Here is an 18,396-nt window from a genome sequence, read left to right on the forward strand (position 1 = left end):
GACTGAGAGCCTGAACAGAAATGACTTCATGGGCTAGGCACCTCAGTGGCACAGCACCTGCCTAGCAAGCGCAAGGTCAAGTTTGATTTCCAGTACTAAAGAAACAGAAATGACTTCATGTAAAGATAAAAAGAAACTCTGACCTCCAGTAGAATTTTCCCAATAGAATTTGAAATCTCAAAACATTTCAGACTGGAGATGGTCCCAAAGATAAGGGCAGTTCACTAATGTTTGTCTCCAAGGGTCCTATTTCTTTTTTTAAAGTTTTTACTAGGCATGGTAATGCATGCCTATAAAAAAAAAATCCCAGCACTTTGGAGGCTGAGACAGGAGGATTGTTGCAAGTTAAAGGCCAGCCTGAACTACATACCAAGACCCTGTTTCAAAAAGACCAAAAGAATTTTTTTTTAATTAGTACATGTTTACAGTACATGATGATTATATTTGTCATGGGTTCATGTACATACTACAAGGATCCTATTTGTGTCACATGAAAAAATGAAAAAATGCTGAATTTTCTTTAATAAAGAACTATGACTTTAAGAAGGAAAAGGAGAAAACAATAGATTAGATACCCAGGTTCTGTATTTACTTTCTCAAATAGAGAGAAATCTAGGATTCACAACTGGAGAATAATAAAAATATATTTTTATTAAAATCCAAGATGTTTAGATGAAAAAGGGAAGGAATAAAGAATAAGCACACCTACCCATGATAATAATTTTCTTTTTTTGTCTTTTTCATTTTTATCAGTACCAGGGATCGAACTCACGACTGCCTGCTTGCAAGGCAGGCGCTTATGCCGCTAAGCTAAATCACCAGGCCCTATGATAATAATTTTAAAGGAATGTGTCTTGTGTTTTCTTTTTTGAAAGCTGCTTTTCCTGTATATCTGGAGTTAAAAAAAGAAAGAAATTTAAAATTTAAAAACAAAAACAGTTCCTTGGCTTTTCTTGGCTGAGAGCAGTGGCGCTACATGTTTGGTTTTCTGCTGACCCTACTGCCTCAGCCTGTGTGCTGCGTGTCTTACAGACAAGAGGAATCAACCTCTCCTGCATCCGGACCTGTGTAGTGGTGGCTGAAGAGCGACCCCGAATCACTTTGCAGCAGTCCTTCTCCAAGCTCTTCAAAGATATTGGCCTGTCCCCTCGGGCTGTCAGCACCACTTTTGGATCCAGAGTCAATGTAGCAATATGTTTACAGGTGATGCTACCAAGTCTTGTTTGCTAACACAGCTCCACCTCTAGCTCACTTCTGGTGGGACCCGAGGCTTTTTACTTTGCCTGCCCTGTGCCTCATTTTGCTTGTCTGTAAAATAGAGATGATAGTTCCATTCTTCCCATGGTGGATTGCGGAATCCCAAGTTACGAGGTCAGAACAGATGAGAAGCTGACCGAAGGCACCAGTGTAAATACTTCCTCTTAGTAGTGATGGTGTGATGCATGACAGTGAACCAGAAAGCTCTCTGAGTCCTATTTGGAACATTCTATTTGGGCTTTATTTATATCTGACCTATTTTTCCATCTTTGTATATTTTATACCTTTTTTCTTCCAAACTAAGCACAAGTAAACTTGTATTCTTTTTTCCTAGTCAGATGGTAAGTTCACCATGTTATTCTTTATGGGTAAATAGCAGAAAAGGGACTAGAACTGAGTCTGATTTTGTGCAGGCTCAGAGCTAATAAAACAGATGAAGACATAGGTGAGACTGTAAAAGAGGGTGGTATATGTGGGTAGGTACTTGCAGGTCTTTGGTGGCCATAGTCAGGTGATTTTTAGGAAGTGTCATTAGACTTTCACTGTGGCACCCCACTAGGACCTCTTGCTGTCAGCTGGGGCTAGTGTTGATTTTGAAAATCTGGGCGAGCCCTGGGCATCGTGGCACACACATATAATCCCAGCATTTCTGAGGCTGAGGCAGAAGGGTCTCTGTGTTTGAGGCCTGACTAAACTACAGAGTAGGAACCTGCCTCAAACAACAACAAAAAGAACATCCCTGGGCTAGGAATGGAAGCCCTCCTTGGTTTGGTAATGTTTCAGTGTTGCTACAGACTATGATGAAGGGTAGGAAATGGGGAAACATTAGATCGTCAGGCCAGAGTCACTTGCAAGTGGGTTGTTAACTCCACCCTGCCTCATTTGGTTAAAAAGAAAGTGAGCTTTCAAAATTGAGGGGATAGTGCATGCAGAGAGGTAAAATACCTATTTCTTAATTCGAACATGTGAAGTAGGAAAGGATAGCTTATTTAAATTTTAACCATTTCACTGCTTTGTTTTTCTTTAGGGAACCTCAGGGCCTGATCCCACTACTGTGTATGTAGACCTGAAATCATTAAGACATGACAGGTATGCCACTGCCTGTTAGCATCCCTAAGCATAGAATTCAAAAGCCACCGTTTCCCCTTGTTCCTTTCATGTTTGCATCTTCTAAGAGGGATCTGGGAAGGGGACAGGAGCCTTTATTAAAAGAAAGTTTTTGGGGCTGGGGATTTAGCTCAGTGGCATAAACGCCTGCCTTGCAAGCAGGCAGTCCTGAGTTTGATCCCCAGTACTGATAAAAAGGAAAAAGACAAAAAAAAAAAAAAAAGCTTTAACTCTTCTCACAGTTCCTGCACTATGGTACTAAAAATATAATACTATTTTGTGACATTTGATACAGATTAGAATGATAGTCTCATTTTTGTGAGAGTTTAAAAAATAAGATAGGACAAACAAGATTTGTGAAGCAGAGCAGAGTTTTATTTGAATTCCTGGGTATAAGCTTGCCTTCTCAACTTAGAAGGAAATTTTAGTATTGTCCTTGGTAATTACTGGCCAAGACACTGCTGGAATGTCCTCTGACATGTCATATCACTCCTGAATCCACTCTGAGGCGATTTGCCCCCCACCCCAAGGACACTGACAATGTGTGAAGATATTTTTGTGATCACATCAGGAAAGCCACTACTGACATCTAGTGGGTAGGGGCAGGATGCTGCTGAACACCCTGCCACAAAAGACTGACTGAGGCAAAATGCACACGCCCAGTCTGAGAAAGCCTGCTCTCAAGGGAGGAGGAAAGACCAGTTAGGAGTCTCGGAGAGATGGGAGGCGTGGTAAAGTCACTTTTAGAAAGGTTTATGTCAGAGGCTGGGGCTTTAGCTCAGTGGCATGAGCGTGGTCATGAGTTCGATCCCCGGTACTGATACAAAAAAAGAAAGAAAGAAAGGTTTATATCCAGTAACTTCTTTTCCTGAATAGGGTTCGTCTTGTGGAGCGGGGAGCCCCTCAGAGTCTGCTGCTGTCGGAGTCAGGAAAGGTACAGTCTGTGCACTATGGGGGGGACCCTGCAGAAGCCAGGTCAAACACTAGACTAGTGTCCAGAGTAGAATTTAGTGGAAATCTGGAGATCGTTCAACTGCTTCAGCATCACTAATACTTCTAACATTCATTTGGGTACCTGTTAAAGGAGACTAGATTGGGCCACCTTCTGTAGTTTTCAACTCAGCAAATCAGCAAATGCAATGAGAAATCAGCAGATGCAATGCAAAGTGGTAGCTGAACAGCACTTAAAGAGCCAGTGTTAGCTGTCACATGGGGAAAGCTAGAGGTACAGATGTGGGGTGGTATAATGTAAGGCCAGGGGAAGACATAGCAGATTTAAAACTGAAAGAAGTCAATATGGGCAAGAGAGTAAAGATAGAGTGCCAGGACCACAGGTATGTGGTGACACTCAGGAGGCTGAGGTGGGAGAATGAGGAGTTTGAGCATAGGCATGGGTGCCCAGCATGTGCACCTTAGCAAGACTTCATCTCAAAGTAAAAAACTGAAAAGGGGCTGGCAATATAGCTCATTGTGAAGGTCACGGGCTTAAACTTCAGTACCAAATTTTTAAAAGGAGAGATTGGGCTAAGAGCAGCTCACTAAGCATATTGGCCAGAGTGTTACACTGTCAAAACAGAGGGGCCTTCCTATCCCTTGACCGGAAAGTGTGTGTTGCCTCAGGATCCCTAGTAGATTTGGAAGCAGGCGTACAAGGGAAATGAGATCCTGCTATTTCCAGGGAGCGCTGGCTCAGTGTTTTCTGCTGCAAGGAAGCCAGGTGGGTGGGTATGACCTCATCAGATCTGCCAGTTGGGTCAGGTGTAAATGGGAGCCACTGAGGTTTTTCTCTTGGTAGGCCCAGAGCCCATCTCAGGCTGTGCCTGGTTTCAATCTTCCAAAGGAAGATCCTGGGCTTGTGAAGTCTTTCATGGTCCCAAGACACAGTCATCTTCTGTTCCCCTGCAAAGCCGCCTCTGTGCTGACTTACCTTACTCTTGCAGTTCCTCAAGCTGATGGCTGCAGTGGAGTCTCTCAGGCTCAGCCTTCCTTTCTGTTTGAAGGGCTTTTGTGTTGGTGTTCATTGAGCAAGATAGACTGTGAGAAAAGAAAGTTACCTGACTGTTACCAGCCCTCTCACTCTAAAGATACTAAGCTGATCCCTATTTTATTTTTTAGGGTAAATCTTTTAAGACCTGTAGTCTCCACTGAACTGAGGAAGATTCAGTGGGAGCAAAACATATGTCTGCAGTTATTCCTTCAAGGCAGCCTTAGTAACAGCCATTTCCCCTTCCCTTTCCCCCATCTCCTCCAGTGGCTGCTTGGTTTTTGTAGAGGTCATGAGGTTTATTTAATTGGTTAATTTCCTAAAGGCCATTACTACTCAGTCTTTGTTTTCTTTTTGATTCTCAGATTTTACCGGGAGTGAAAGTGGTTATTGTTAATCCTGAGACCAAAGGGCCTGTTGGAGACTCTCACCTGGGTGAAGTAGGTATAATTTTCAGTTTTACTCTGAAAAGTCAGTGACTTTAGGGTTTACATTCTGAAAGCCAGCCAGATGGACTTAGCTTTTCCTTCACTGTGGATTCTTTTTTATAGGGTAAGAGACTGAAATGATACAAAAGGAGAGATTGAGTCTGGAGTCCTGGGAAGGTTTAGGTTCCCAAACTAAAATTAGCCTCAGATTTGTTCACTGCCATCCCCTTATCTGGAAAAGAACTTGGGCAAATCCACTCTTTGATAGCTGGAACTAGAAGAAGTCACATACATAAAATTTTTAAAATTCATGCAATTATATTTCAAAATGTATCCCTTTTTGCATTAGTATAAAATTATTCTTGAGCCAGGCATGGTGGTGCCTGTAACCTCAGCACTCAGGAGGCTGAGGTGAAAAAAACAGCTGCAAGGCCAGCTGGGTTTACACAATGAACCCAAGGCTGGCCTGAGCTACGAGAGCCTGTCTCAAAAAATAAAATTAAATTTAAAAAAAAAAAAAAAAAAAAAAAAATATATATATATATATATATATATATATATATGATTTTTCTTCCCCCTAATCTTTGAAGGATCCTGATATTTGATCCCATACTTTAATGGGAGACCTGATGAGCTAGGCTCCCACAGTTACCAGCTTCTTAACTCTAGATCAGCTTCTTAACTTTCCTTAGCTTATTTCCTCATCTACTAATAATAATAGCTTCGGGGCTGGGGATTTAGCTCAGCGGCATAAGCGCCTGCCTTGCAAGCAGGCAGTCGTGAGTTCGATCCCTGGTACCAAGAAAAAGGAAAAAGACAAAAATAATAATAATAATAATAATAATAGCTTCAGCCAGGCATGGCGGCCTGTAATCCTAGCTCTCAGTGGCTGAAGCAGGAAAAAGCCAGTCAGTTTGAAGCCAGCCTGGCCTGCATAGTGAGTTTAAGGGCTCACTCTTTCAAATAATAGTAGTAGTAGTAATAATAGCCTCTACTTTACCTACAGAGTAAAATTTTGATAGTTAAAGACCTTACTACCTTCATTTGCAAAGAATTCCTGTCTCATAGTAAGTTCTCAGATACTAACCACATCATTGACACTGTTATCAATTACCCCTATTAACATTGTAAACTCAAATGGCCTGTGGCATTCCTCCCAGGGCTTTGTATCATACCAGTAGTTACATCACAGAGCACAGAGATGACCTTTTCATACTTTGTGGAACTCCAGAAGCAGATGAAAAATGAGCCAGAGACACAGGGTAGCCTGGTGATTAAAAACACATCCTCTAAAGCCAGAGGTGGTGCACTGCTGTTATCCCAGCACTGGAGAGGCTGAGGCTGAAACAGGAGGATTGCTGTGAGTTTGATGCCAGTCTAAATTACATAATGAGTTCGAAGTAGGCCTGAACTATATAGCAAGACCCTGTCTTAAACAAAGAGTTTTAGGGGGCTGGGGATTTAGCTCCGCAGCATAAGCGCCTGCCTTGCAAGCAGGCAGTCGTGAGTTCGATCCTCGGTACCGATAAAAAGGAAAAAGACAAAAAAAAAGCAAAACAAACAAAAAGAGTTTTAGGCCAGGAATGTAGCTCAGAGTCATAATGCCTACTTGGCAAGCGCCAGGTTGTGAATTCAATTCCCGGTATCCCCCTCCGAAAAAAGACAGCAGGAAATATAGTAAAAGAAATATAGCCAAGGATTTAGCTCATAAAAAAAATATAGAAAAAGTGAGAGAGCCATACTGTCATATCATGTGTATTAAGGGAGTTGGAGTTTAAGCATGTGAAGTCCCTATCACCTCGTTTGTGCACATAGGAAAGACAGTAATTGCCGGCTGCCGTCATTGTTGCAGTTATATTGTTAATGTAGCAGTGAGAATCCAAGTGAACATACTCTCAGAGAGTCTGTCAGTTCCTGGTGTAGTGTGACTACTGTCCTTTTCTTACAGATTTGGGTGAACAGTCCCCATACAGCCAGTGGCTACTACACCATCTATGACAGTGAGACTCTTCAAGCAGATCACTTCAACACTCGCCTCAGCTTTGGCGATGCTGCTCAGACGCTCTGGGCTCGAACAGGATACCTTGGGTTCGTCCGCAGGACTGAACTCACAGCAGCCACCGGAGGTACCTCCCCTCTCTGCCCATCCATGGCACTGGCCAACCTTCTTCTGCCCTTGTGCATGTGGTTGTCCCCCATGCTCTTGAACCCATAAGAGAGTTAATGTTCCTTTGAAATGACTCTCGGTCCTCTGCAGTATCTGGAGGAAAGCGCCTAGGGCCGCTGTGTGAGGATCCCAGGAGTGGGTGTTACATGGCCAGTCCATCATAGAAATGTGCTAAGGGTGGATAGCACCTCAGGCACATAGCGAAATGCTGAGCTCTGGGGGGTTGATACTAAATCCTAAACAAGCTCCTGGGACAGGTATAATACCTGGGAGCAGAAGGAATAGCCCTTATCTCTGGGCATGGTGGTGCATACCTATAATTCCAGTTCTTGGGAGGCTGAGGTAGGAGAGCTGCCATGAATTAAAGGCCAACCTAGGCTACATAGAGACCCTGTCTCAAAAAACTGCCAAACTCCATCCTAACCCCTGAAGAAAGGTTTGTTCTAAGGAGCCATTCTGCTTCTCTATGTTGTATATAAGGTTTTTTTGTTTTTTGTTTTTTTTTTCCAGCAAGGCTGTGGTATAGGGTTCCCTGCAGTCACTCTGTCCATTTTGTTGGTCATCACTTTTCCTGATTTATGCTATGCCTTTAACCTTTCCTGACTGGCATTGGTAACCACTTTAAAATACCCAGCACTAACTGTATTGTACACTGAAGAACTGATAGAGATAGCTGTCTGAATTTTAAAGGCTAAGCTAATGTGGACTGTTCCTTCCTCCTTAGCTTCTTGCACCTGTTTCACACTGACCAGCCTCCATTGTCTCTCCCTAAGAGCACATACGAACCCTGTTCTTTTTAACACCATTATTATAATGCCTCACTGTGTGTCTGAACCATATTTTTCCCCTATATCAGAACGTCATGATGCACTATATGTGGTGGGAGCTCTGGATGAAACACTGGAGCTGAGAGGATTACGATACCACCCCATCGACATTGAGACCTCGGTGTCTCGGATCCACAGGAGCATTGCTGAATGGTAATTACCCCTACACAGACTGCCATAGTGCTGCTTTGAATGACCTGGCTTGCCAGTGACACACACTGTAATGTCAGCACTGTTGGAGGCTAAAGCAGGAGGATCCCAAATTCAAGTCCTGGCTGGACACTTTAACAACTCTGTCCAAATAAACATAAACAGAGGGCTAGGATATAGCTTAGATTAGTATGTCCATGGGTTTAATAACCTATATGGGAAAAAAAAAACCTCTGGATCTGGATAGTCATTTATACCAAACACCTATAAAAATGCAAAATTTCATGGGACGTAAGGAGATAAATAGACCAGGTCTCATCTTGGGTATATGGTTCACTATACTGTTTATTCATTCTTCTGATCTGAGCTTTGTGGAAGAGATCGTTTTTTAAGGACATAATTGGAAGGGGCTAGGAGTCTGCCTCTAGGAAGTCAGTGCAGTAAGGAGGGAAGAACCATGATTTAGAGTCAGCGCTTTACACTGCTTTCCTCTCAATGACATGCCCTTTTCTGAGTCCCGATTACAGAAAGGAGCAGTGAGTGTGGGTTCTGTAAATGTCAGTAGGACACGGAGGGAAAGGATTAGTCTTTCGATCTTCCCCACTTCCCCTGTCATGGAGGGAGTCCCCCCACATTTTCCCTGATAAGAGATTATGCAGCTTCATCCAAGTCCTTTCTTACCTGTCAAGTCCATGTCTTTCCCCAGGTTTCCCCCTCTAACCAGCCAGTTTTTTGGTGGTCACTGATGCTGTGCAGAGACTCCTTGGTCTACAGATGTTCTTGTCTTGGTCAGTCTCTCCCCAGATGTGAGCAAGCCTCTGACTCTGCCTATAGATGTTTTATAGGCAGAAGAGAATCTGGCAAGCATGTAGAGAAGCTGGGTGCCATGGCCACCTTCTAATTGTAGACATTTGACTGTTGTAATGCAATATTGCATAGTTTTTAATGATTAGAATCTTTAAGTAAAACATTTAACACTGTATATCACAGATGAGGTCATATGCTCTAATATGGAAGGTGACATTGTATTTCAGGGGGCTTGTACATACTGTGAAGTTAGACAGCCTCCCTTCCTGGTGAGTTTCAGAACATTATCACAGTTAAAGCACTTTTGTCACAAGTAACAAAAAGCCTTCAAAATAGCTTAAACAAAAGAAAGAATAGAAAGAAGACTAGAAAAACTTTTGACTGTGGGTCTGAGGACAGGCAGGGGCAAAGGCCAAGAATGCTTCAGGAAGTTCTCTCCCTTTTTCTGGAGCAGGAGCTCTTCTCTTCCTACATTCTCCACTCCTTGAGGGGCTGCACTCTGTGCTACTTTACTTTGCACCTGTGGCCACCCCAGCACTTTGACATACACATGTCCTCAGCTCAGGTGACTGACCAGCTAACAACTGTCTGTCCCACATTGATTCCCAGGAGGGTGTGGCTGGCTTAGCTTATCAGCTGTGGTCATCTGGGCAGGTCTTATAGCAGCTAGTTAGGATCCAGGAGAGAGGACAGTTCTCAGGGGAAGGGGTGGAATCTCCGTAGAGAATGTAGAAGATGACAAATAGTGGAACAACAATTAACTGATGCCATTGAAATTTCAGTGCTGTGTTCACATGGACCAACTTGCTTGTGGTGGTTGTGGAACTGTGCGGTTCTGAACAAGAAGCCCTGGATCTAGTTCCTTTGGTGACCAATGTGGTCCTGGAAGAGCATTACCTCATCGTTGGCGTTGTGGTTGTGGTGGACCCCGGTGTCATTCCGATCAACTCCCGGGGAGAGAAGCAAAGGATGCACCTGCGAGACAGCTTCCTAGCTGACCAGTTGGACCCCATCTACGTGGCTTACAACATGTAGCCGGCTGTGTGGGCACCGTCCCGAGACTCACTAGGCCAAGGCCCACAGCTGGAAGCAAGCACGTGGATGATGCAAAGGGAGCTGAGGCAGCTGTGTGACTTCCTTCATCTCATTCTGTGGGGTTCTGCAGTCATATAGCACATAGGGAAGGGTAAATCTCCAGTGGCAAATGAAAAAAGCGTTACCAGGCTGTTAGACCCGAGCTTCAGCAGTGTGAGCAGCACGTTACTAATGCAGTTACTTGCATGTTACATTTTTTTCATCTGTTGTACATACTTGTATTTTTATCTAATGCCAATTTAGAGTTTTGTAAGGGAGTTTAATGAATTCATGTGTAAGAGTGGCCTGAATTACACAGATCCCCACTCTGTACTGAATTTTGCCATTTTCCCATAGCTAGATACTCTGCAGGTTTTCTTAACATGAAACTATGTAGCTTACTTTGAGTCTACCCATGAGCAAAACTGATAACCCCACTAAATAAGCGAATTACTTTATATATATAGTTCTTGACTGTAAAACATTTTGACCAGTGTTTAGACATGTAAATACATACAATTCAGCTAAAGAATTGAAGAATTGGCATATGTAATTAAAACAAAGTAGAAACTCTTCTACTGTGAGAGAATTTCATTCTCTTAATGTAGTGTAATTGATTAGATAACTAAAAAGTGCAAATTGTTAGCAGGTTTTGCTGCACATTATGTCTTCGTTGGCTGGTGTATTACATAGACTAAAGCTGCCTATGTTTGTTTTTAAAGCTCGCATTCCTGGAATCAAATTAAGCTTCTAAAATTCATCCTGTTTCTGTGAGATGAAAATCTCAGTTTTAAAATCAAAATGTTAAGAGAAAGCCAAGATGCATTAGATCCCACCCTCTCCTAAGGAACCACAAAAGCTCGTTCTAGCCCCATCTTGGAAAGTGTCTTGCACACTTACAGTGACTACAAAAAAATTTAGAATTTCCTTTTTCTGGTCCTTTGTAAACTGTTGGTGCAGTTTACATACAGAGCTTGTCCTTTACTGAAAAGTGAAGCATGTGCCCTGTCCCTCAGGCTGTGAAGACAGGGAGCCAAGGGCAAGAGTGATAGGCTTGTGAAGTGGCTTGGCCATCACATGAACTGTAAGGCCAGATAACTGCACATCTCAAAACTGCCCGGTTCAGGTTGCCAGAATAGCCAGACTTACACTGAAATAGGGAAGTCTGACATATGAAGAACTCTTTAGAAATAATTGGTGCCTAGGCCAAGCACACTAAGTGCGGAACTGAATTTGGCCTCCGGCTCAGCTTCCTTTCTTTGATCTGACACTTCGTGTATTTGAATATAACTAAATTTAATTATTTTTTTCTTACAGAAGTATTTTTAAAAATTAAAGAAAATCTCAAAAGTGAAAAGAATTAACTTGTTAAATCAGAATGGTTCTCTTTGACTCATTCTGATCTATTGTGTAAATATTTATTTAGACTATTTTAATAATACATATTATTTACCCCACTGTAACATCATGTAAACTAAATGTGTTTTTAAACAATTTGTAAGACTTGTAATTACCCTGAAAATAAGGTTTGTAAAGCAAAGACAAGGCCCATCACAAGGCTGTGCTCTGGGGCTGCCTTTGCACAGTCTTGTGGTTCAGAACCACTTTCTGACTTCTTTTTACATCATCCTCTTCTCCCAGCTCATTCTCCACATTGGGAAGACCTTGAGATGCTTCCAATTCAGGTCTCTTTTTCACCATTTTGGATGGAATTACTCTACACTCAATAGGGGAGGGTCTAGGATGTACAGGAAAAATCACTTCCGTTGGGGCAGATGAGGTTCCAGTCTCTAGCAGTGGGTTGGTTTGCAGAGAAAATGACTCACTTACTAAAAAAAGCAATTTTTAATAAGTCACTAACAAAAGCAATGAAACCTGAGTATTAAATAGTTTTATCTCCATAATCCACAAGTTCTAAGAAAAATTATAGGCAGCTTCTTTCCTGTAAGTTAATAATTCTTCCAAACACTACTTAGATCATCAGTACCTAGGGACTCATTGTCCACTACAGCTGTAATAATGTGAGCCACATCTATAATTTAAAAAATTCTAGTAACCACATTTTAAAAACTAAAGATTATATCCATTTTAATATCTTTAATGCAGCATACCAGAAATACTGCTGTTTTTATTTGTTTTGGTTTTTTTGAGAGGGGACCAGGAATTGAACTCTCAATACCTTGCACTTGCCAGGTAGGTACCATGTGGCTGAGCTAAACACCCCAGCCCCTCAGAAATACTGTTTTAATGTAAAACCAGTATCAAAATTATTAATGAAGTCTTTTACATTTTTTGTATTAAGTCTTAGAAATTAAATGTATGTTAACCATATCTCAATTTGGATTAGCTGTATTTCAGTCTGTATGTGGCTAATGGCTATCGTGTTGGGACAGCCCAGGCCTATACACATTCCTTTAAGTACAATACTCATCTCAGAAAGTAGTTTCCTTGTTCCTCAAGCCTCTCAATCTTTATTTACTCCTTCTGAATCAGCTGATTTGCTTTGTTTTGTTTTGTTTTGCATATGCCCCAAAGCCACATTGTGCTATGAAGTAAGTTGAGAGCTGTCCTTGGGGAATCTCATCAGTAACTGGCAAAGTATCTTGGAGGAGAGGAGAGTCCTCTCTTAGCCTTGCTGGTATTCATGGGGCATCTGCATATTTTAAGTCTTCAGGACTTTCTTAAGGTCTATTACAGACCTTAAGAATAAAAATTTTTTTTGATGACACAATGTTCTGTCCTGTCCCTAAGTGGAAGCTGTGTTTTAGAACTGTTTAAGCAGGCCTGAAAGGCCATTATTGGTAAGCAGCCCTGCAGCCATTGTAGGCCTCTGGGACACAGTCCACAAGGGCTTTTAGGCCATGAAGGAACGCAAGCAGTCAACAGTAAGCCCCCATCTTGTTAGGGGAAAGCTTTTGGTCTGAAAGTTTCTCAGCTTTTTTCTGGCCCTCAGCAGAAGCATTTGAGGCAAATCAGGAAAGGGTTGCAGAGGAAAATTCCTAAGCCCTACAGAGTCTTTGAGCTACACAAATGCATCAGTAAAACCCTAGTATGTCCCTCCTATTAATTGCCACTAGGGAATTTACATGATTGTTTTTGTTATGGGAGCAGGGGTGTCCTGGGAGTTGGGCCCAGATCCTTTGCATTGAGCTGTGTCACTACCCCCCACTTTTTTTTTTTTTTATACAGGGTCTCACTAAAGTGCCCAGGCTGGCCTCAAACTTGTGATCTTCCTGCCTCAGCCTTCTTCCTGAGTGTCTGAGATTACAGGCATTCTTTGTAAAGTACTAAGTCCCTTCCTTTTGCTGTTGTGTTGCCTCAGGCTGTTCAAGACCATCACCTGTCTTATCTGAGTGTCCCTCCTTACTTTATGCTCTGGGCAATGCTTTTTAATGCTTTTTTTTTTTTTTTGAATCAACAAAGGGCCAGAGGCCTTAAGTTTGTTTTAAGGTCTCTGCCCCAGGCATGGTGCTCAATTTCTTGGCCAAATAAATTACTTTCCTTAAATTTCCAGGAATCCTTTTGACTAAAGCAATGAGGAGTTACCACCTCTTCATCAAACTCCAACATGATCTATGCCTTAGTGTCATTTTTGTTGTCTGCTTTGACGTAAAAGCAAGAGTATTTGGAGCAAGAAATTGCAGTATGCCAAATAATAGGCCTTTTGTTTGTCATTCATACCACATTTCTGGTTTAGGTATATGTACATGGGCCATGTTATTTGTCCAGAGGAAAAGATTGTAAAGATATAAGAATAATTTTTTAGTCCTAAATGCTGTTTTGTTTACTTTCTGTCAAGATATTTACCCACGTCAAATTCAGACTATAGTACTGTGTAATTATGTATAAAGTTTTTTATTTATTTGAAATTAGACTAGATATACATTTTTAAATTTAACATCTGGCTGACAATGTTCTGTTAACTCATTGAATGTGTTTCTTTTGTGTTAATAAATATTGATGCCTGATTGTGTTTAATCCTTCACATGTGCAGTGTGGCTAAAGAGGTGACAGATTCCATGTGTGTTGGTGGGGTCAGGACTGGCACCTGGGACCCTGAGTGAGATAAGCGAACATACGCCCCTGAGCTGCGGTCCCAGCCTGAGAACTGAGGGGTAATAGGTTTCCCCTCAGGCAGGAAGACCCTTGGTAGCTGGAAGAGACCAGCCAGAGTAAACACAGTGAACCAAGAAACAGTAGCAGTGTATGAAAACTAACAAGGCTGTTGTCAGGACTTTTTGAGATAGATAACAATTATAGTTTAGTTTTCTGCTTGCCTTTGTGGCATTTAGTAGTTTTAAACTATTGTTCATACTGACACACACACCCAAAAAAACATCACCTGGGCATGGTGGTGCATACCTGTAATCTCAGCATTCTTGGGAGCCTGAGACAAGAGGATCACATGTTTGAGCCAAGCCTGGACAGTTTAACAAGGCGCTACCTCAAAAAAATAAAGGTTAGGTATGCCATTCGGTGTGAAAGTCCTGGGTTCAGAGGGCTACTATTGACCATAAACTATTTTTTTCCTAATCTGTAATTAGCCTAAATTTCAGTGTTTTCAAAAATGATACTTCACTTATTGTTTCTACTTTTGATACAGGAGAAATGTAAGTCCCAAGGTGCTAGATGTCAGATGTACTACCCTGAAATCAAAGAATGAATTCCAAAGGACAAAGATTAAGAGTGGAAAAGGTTTATTGAGAAATATGAACAGCATCTGAGAGACAAGCATGGTCCCAAAAGTAGGATGGCTATGAGGCCTTTTGTCGAGGGCAGTTTGTTTTGTTTGGGTTTTGGGTTTTGGGGGTTTTTAGGTTTTTGTTTGTTTGTTTGTTTTTGTATCAGGTATCAAACTCACAACCTCGTACTTGCCAGGCAGGTACTTAGGCCACTGAGTCAAATTCCTAGCCCTCAAAGGCAATTTATACAGCAGAGTAACAATATGGGTACAATGTGGGCCAAACTGTAACCAGCCTATAGGATTATAAGCATAGCTGCTTAGCGATGTTAATCAGTAGGGAAGCAGGCACATAGCAAGGCCTTATGGATGATACCATTACCTTGGCTTATCTGTGACCCCTGAAACAGGAACAGATTTGGAAGAGGTGGGTCCAGATGTCCTGGTCACCCACCAAGGTGTCTGATGCATTTCTAACCTTAATGGACTGTGTGGTGCTAATTACTATATAATGTCAAGTTTCCACTTCACCCTTTAGGGAAGCATCCCAGTGTGGCTATTGGGACTTTCTCTTGAAGCCCTGCCTTTAGATGTGCTTCCACCTGCAACTCTAATATCTGTAATTTCCTGCTGACTGATGAGAGCCCAGCCTCTCTTGACTGTATTAATGTCTGTGTAACTCAGCTGCCTAGATGTGGTAATCTATAGAAAAAGGGAGGAAGTAGGGAAAAGGACGTGAGGTCAGAACCAGAGAAAAGCCTGCTGAGAGGCCTTTGCCATAACTTGACAACACAGTACTGCTATTTGACTTTGCCCTGCAACATTCAAGTGTTGAAACTCTGGTCAGTGTGATGACTAAAAGGTGGAACCTTTAAGAGGGTATTAGGCATGCCCAGGTCACATTCTGTTTTAGAGGTAACAAGTACAAATAAGTTTTAAAAATATATATTTTAGCCCATGAGGGTTCTTCCCTTAAGTATAGATTAAAGCTCTGCTTAAAGGAAGTTCCCAAAGCACCTTTTTGGCTATCGGGCCCTTAGGGTTGTGGTGCCAGCATTCCTGGCCTCCAGAGGATGTAGCAGTGAGGTACCATCCTGAGAGAGCAGCTCACCTGCCCAAACCAGTGAGCAGGTTGATCCCTGACTTCTCATTCTGCAGAACTGTAAGCAGTGTAGCTCTTCCTTATACACTGTAAGCAACACAGCTTTTCTTTGTGAACTAGCAGGCACAGATGTTTTGTTATAAGGGCAGGAAATGTACTGAGACACGCAGCAAGGACGCTTCAAAGAGTTAAGAATGGAGAAGACAGAACATGGGAAAACTTTAGAGACAGGTTCAAACCACTGAATATTCAGGCTTAGACGGAGGAATTCAAAGTAACTCAGATTTCTGGCTTGAGGGGCTAAGTAGAGATAGGGCCATTAACCAGGAGTGGAAACAGAAGAAATTACAATATTTGGGAAAAAATGCCATATTCCACCTAGTTCTGTTCTATATCCAGTGAAACCAGGCTTCAAAAGTGAAAGAGAACCCGCAGTCTGACAAAACCCTCACCCTTTAATAATGAAAAACTTGAGAGTTTTCTCTCTAAGGTTGGAAATCAAGGAAGACAGGACTGTTCTCACCTTCCCTCGTCAACAGTATTTAGTATTGGTTCTGTCCAGAGTTGTGAGGGAAAAAAAGAAAGCAACCTATCTCTATTCACAGATAAAATTTACTTGCATGCAGATAATCTTAAGGAATGCACACACACTACTTACCAGGTAAATGACTTCAGCAAAGTTGGTTAGTTTTTTTCATTTGACTCTGGGACAGATCCTTGCTATGCAGTTCAGACTGGCACTGAATTTAGTGTGTAGCCTAGGGTGGCCTCAAACTCTCAGCAATCCTCTTGCCTCAGCTTCCCAGTGCTGAGATTACAAGCATATGCCACTGTGCCTGGCTTTTTTTGTTTATTGTGTTTTTAAAATTTTTATAAGCATGTTTGCAGAATAATGATTGCATTCATTGTGGGAAATTGGTGCATATACATAGCATATCAATTCATTTCAGTTACAAATTTTTGGTTGGGTCTGATGTATTGGGGGGCCTAATTTTTTTTTTTTTAGTTCTTTATGTATTCAAGATACTAGTCCTTTGTCTGAGCAGTGACTGGCAAAACTTTCCCATTCTGTAAATTGTCTCTTCACCCTGTTGGTTGTTTTCTTTGCTATGCAAATCTTTTTATGGTCTTTTCAAGACATCGTCTCAGCTATGTAGTTTGGTCTGGCCTTGAACTCACTCTGTAGCCCAAGCTGGCCTCAAACTCAGTGATTCTCCTGCTTCAGCCTCCCGAATGCTAGGATTACAGGTATGTGCCACCATGCCTGACTGCAAATCTTTTTAACTCAGTGTGATCTCATTTGTTGATTCTTTTTTTTTTTTTTTTTTTTTTTTTTGCTTTTTCCTTTTTATCGGTACCAGGGATCGAACTCACGACTGTCTGCTTTCAAGGCAGGCGCTTATGCCACTGAGCTAAATCCCCAGCCCCACATTTGTTGATTCTTGATGTTATTTCTTACGCAGTTGTGTTTTGTTCAGAAAGTCTTTGTCCTCAAGAGTTTTACCTATTTTATCTTTCAGTAGTTTTGCCTTTTTAATATCAAGGCTTTGACCCATTTCAATTTTACCTTTGTACATAGTGAGAGATATGGATTAGATTCAATCTCCTGGATAAACCAGTTTAGAAAGGTTGCAAAAGTCAGTTTTATCTCTTGCTTAGCAGTGAACATTGCAAAGTGAAAAAACTTTTGGGTGGTTTTGTTTTGTTTTGTTTTGTTTCTGTACTAGGGATTGAATTTAAGACTACACACTTGCAAGGCAGGCACTTATGCTGCTGAGCGAAATCCCCAGCCCTGAAAAAAGTTTTTTAAAAGTCCATCTAAAACATAAAAGGTGGCAGGCATGTTGCCACACATCCTGTAATCTCAGGAGGCAGAGGTAGGAAGATTGCCATGTGTTCAAAGCCAGCCTGAACTACATAGTGCGACCCTGCCTCACAAACAAAAACAAGGAGGGCGAGGAATGTAACTCAGAGTACTTGCCTGACAGGCACAAGGCCCTAAGTTTGATTCCAAATAGGACAAAAGGAAGAAAAAAAGGGAGCCAGGCATATTGGTACACATGTGTAGTCCCAGCACTGGGGAGGCTGAGGCATCCCCAAGAGTTCAGGCCAAAATGAACTTCACCAAAAAAGAAAAAGCTCATGGGGATAAAGTTCCTAGTACAAAAAAGTACTCAGACCAGATGTGGTAGTTAGGAGGTTGAGGCAAGAGGATTGACATGAGTTAGAGGCCAGCCTGAGCTACACAGTGAGTTCGTGGCCAGTTTGAACTACATAGTGAGACCCTCTCTCAAAAAAAGGTGGGAAGGATTAGGAAACTACCATATGATAAATCTTGACCCTGGATTAGGTAATGGTTGTTTTGTTTTGTTTTTGTCTTTTTGAAGCAGGGTCTCTATGCAGTTTCAGGCTGGCCTTGGGCTCACTTTGTAGCCTAGGCTGGTCTTGAACTCAAAATGATCCTCCTGTCTCAGCCTCCTGAGTGCTGGGAGCTCAGCTCCTGAGGCATGAGCTTACGCCTGGCTAGGTAATGGGGTTTTTTGTTTTTGTTTTTTGTCTTCATTTTTATCGGTACCGGGAATTGAACTCACAACTACCTGCTTGCAAGGCAGGTGCTTATGCCGTGGAGCTAAATCCCCAGACACCTAGGTAATGGTTTTTATAGTTTTTTTTTGGCTTGGGTTTGGGTTTGGGTTTGGGTTTTTTTGTTGTTGTTTTTGTTTTTGTTTTTGTTTTGGTGGGGACCGGCTTTGCACACCCCACTTTGAGTTTTGTTCCCTGTCTTTTTGAGACAGGGTCTCTCTGTGCAGTT

The 18,396-nt window shown here is 41.9% G+C and overlaps 1 protein-coding gene across 5 annotated transcripts in view; it reads left to right on the forward strand.

Annotated features, from left to right (window-relative positions):
* The window catches only part of Dip2b (disco interacting protein 2 homolog B), a 220,058-nt gene extending 206,289 nt beyond the window's left edge, over positions 1-13,769 (forward strand). For all 5 annotated transcript variants that reach the window (XM_063254739.1, XM_063254741.1, XM_063254743.1 and 2 more), the window contains 7 exons: positions 1,033-1,203; positions 2,285-2,346; positions 3,241-3,298; positions 4,714-4,788; positions 6,725-6,902; positions 7,800-7,923; positions 9,510-13,769. In XM_063254739.1, the coding sequence (XP_063110809.1) occupies positions 1,033-1,203; positions 2,285-2,346; positions 3,241-3,298; positions 4,714-4,788; positions 6,725-6,902; positions 7,800-7,923; positions 9,510-9,762 (921 nt within the window). In that variant the 3' untranslated portion in view covers positions 9,763-13,769. The remainder of the gene's footprint in view (positions 1-1,032; positions 1,204-2,284; positions 2,347-3,240; positions 3,299-4,713; positions 4,789-6,724; positions 6,903-7,799; positions 7,924-9,509) is intronic.
* The last annotated feature ends 4,627 nt before the right edge of the window (positions 13,770-18,396 follow it).

Source organism: Cavia porcellus, unplaced genomic scaffold, assembly GCF_034190915.1.
Source record: "Cavia porcellus strain 051 isolate PalLab524CR breed Dunkin Hartley unplaced genomic scaffold, mCavPor4.1 scaffold_8, whole genome shotgun sequence".
Classification (NCBI taxonomy): Eukaryota; Metazoa; Chordata; class Mammalia; order Rodentia; family Caviidae; genus Cavia; species Cavia porcellus.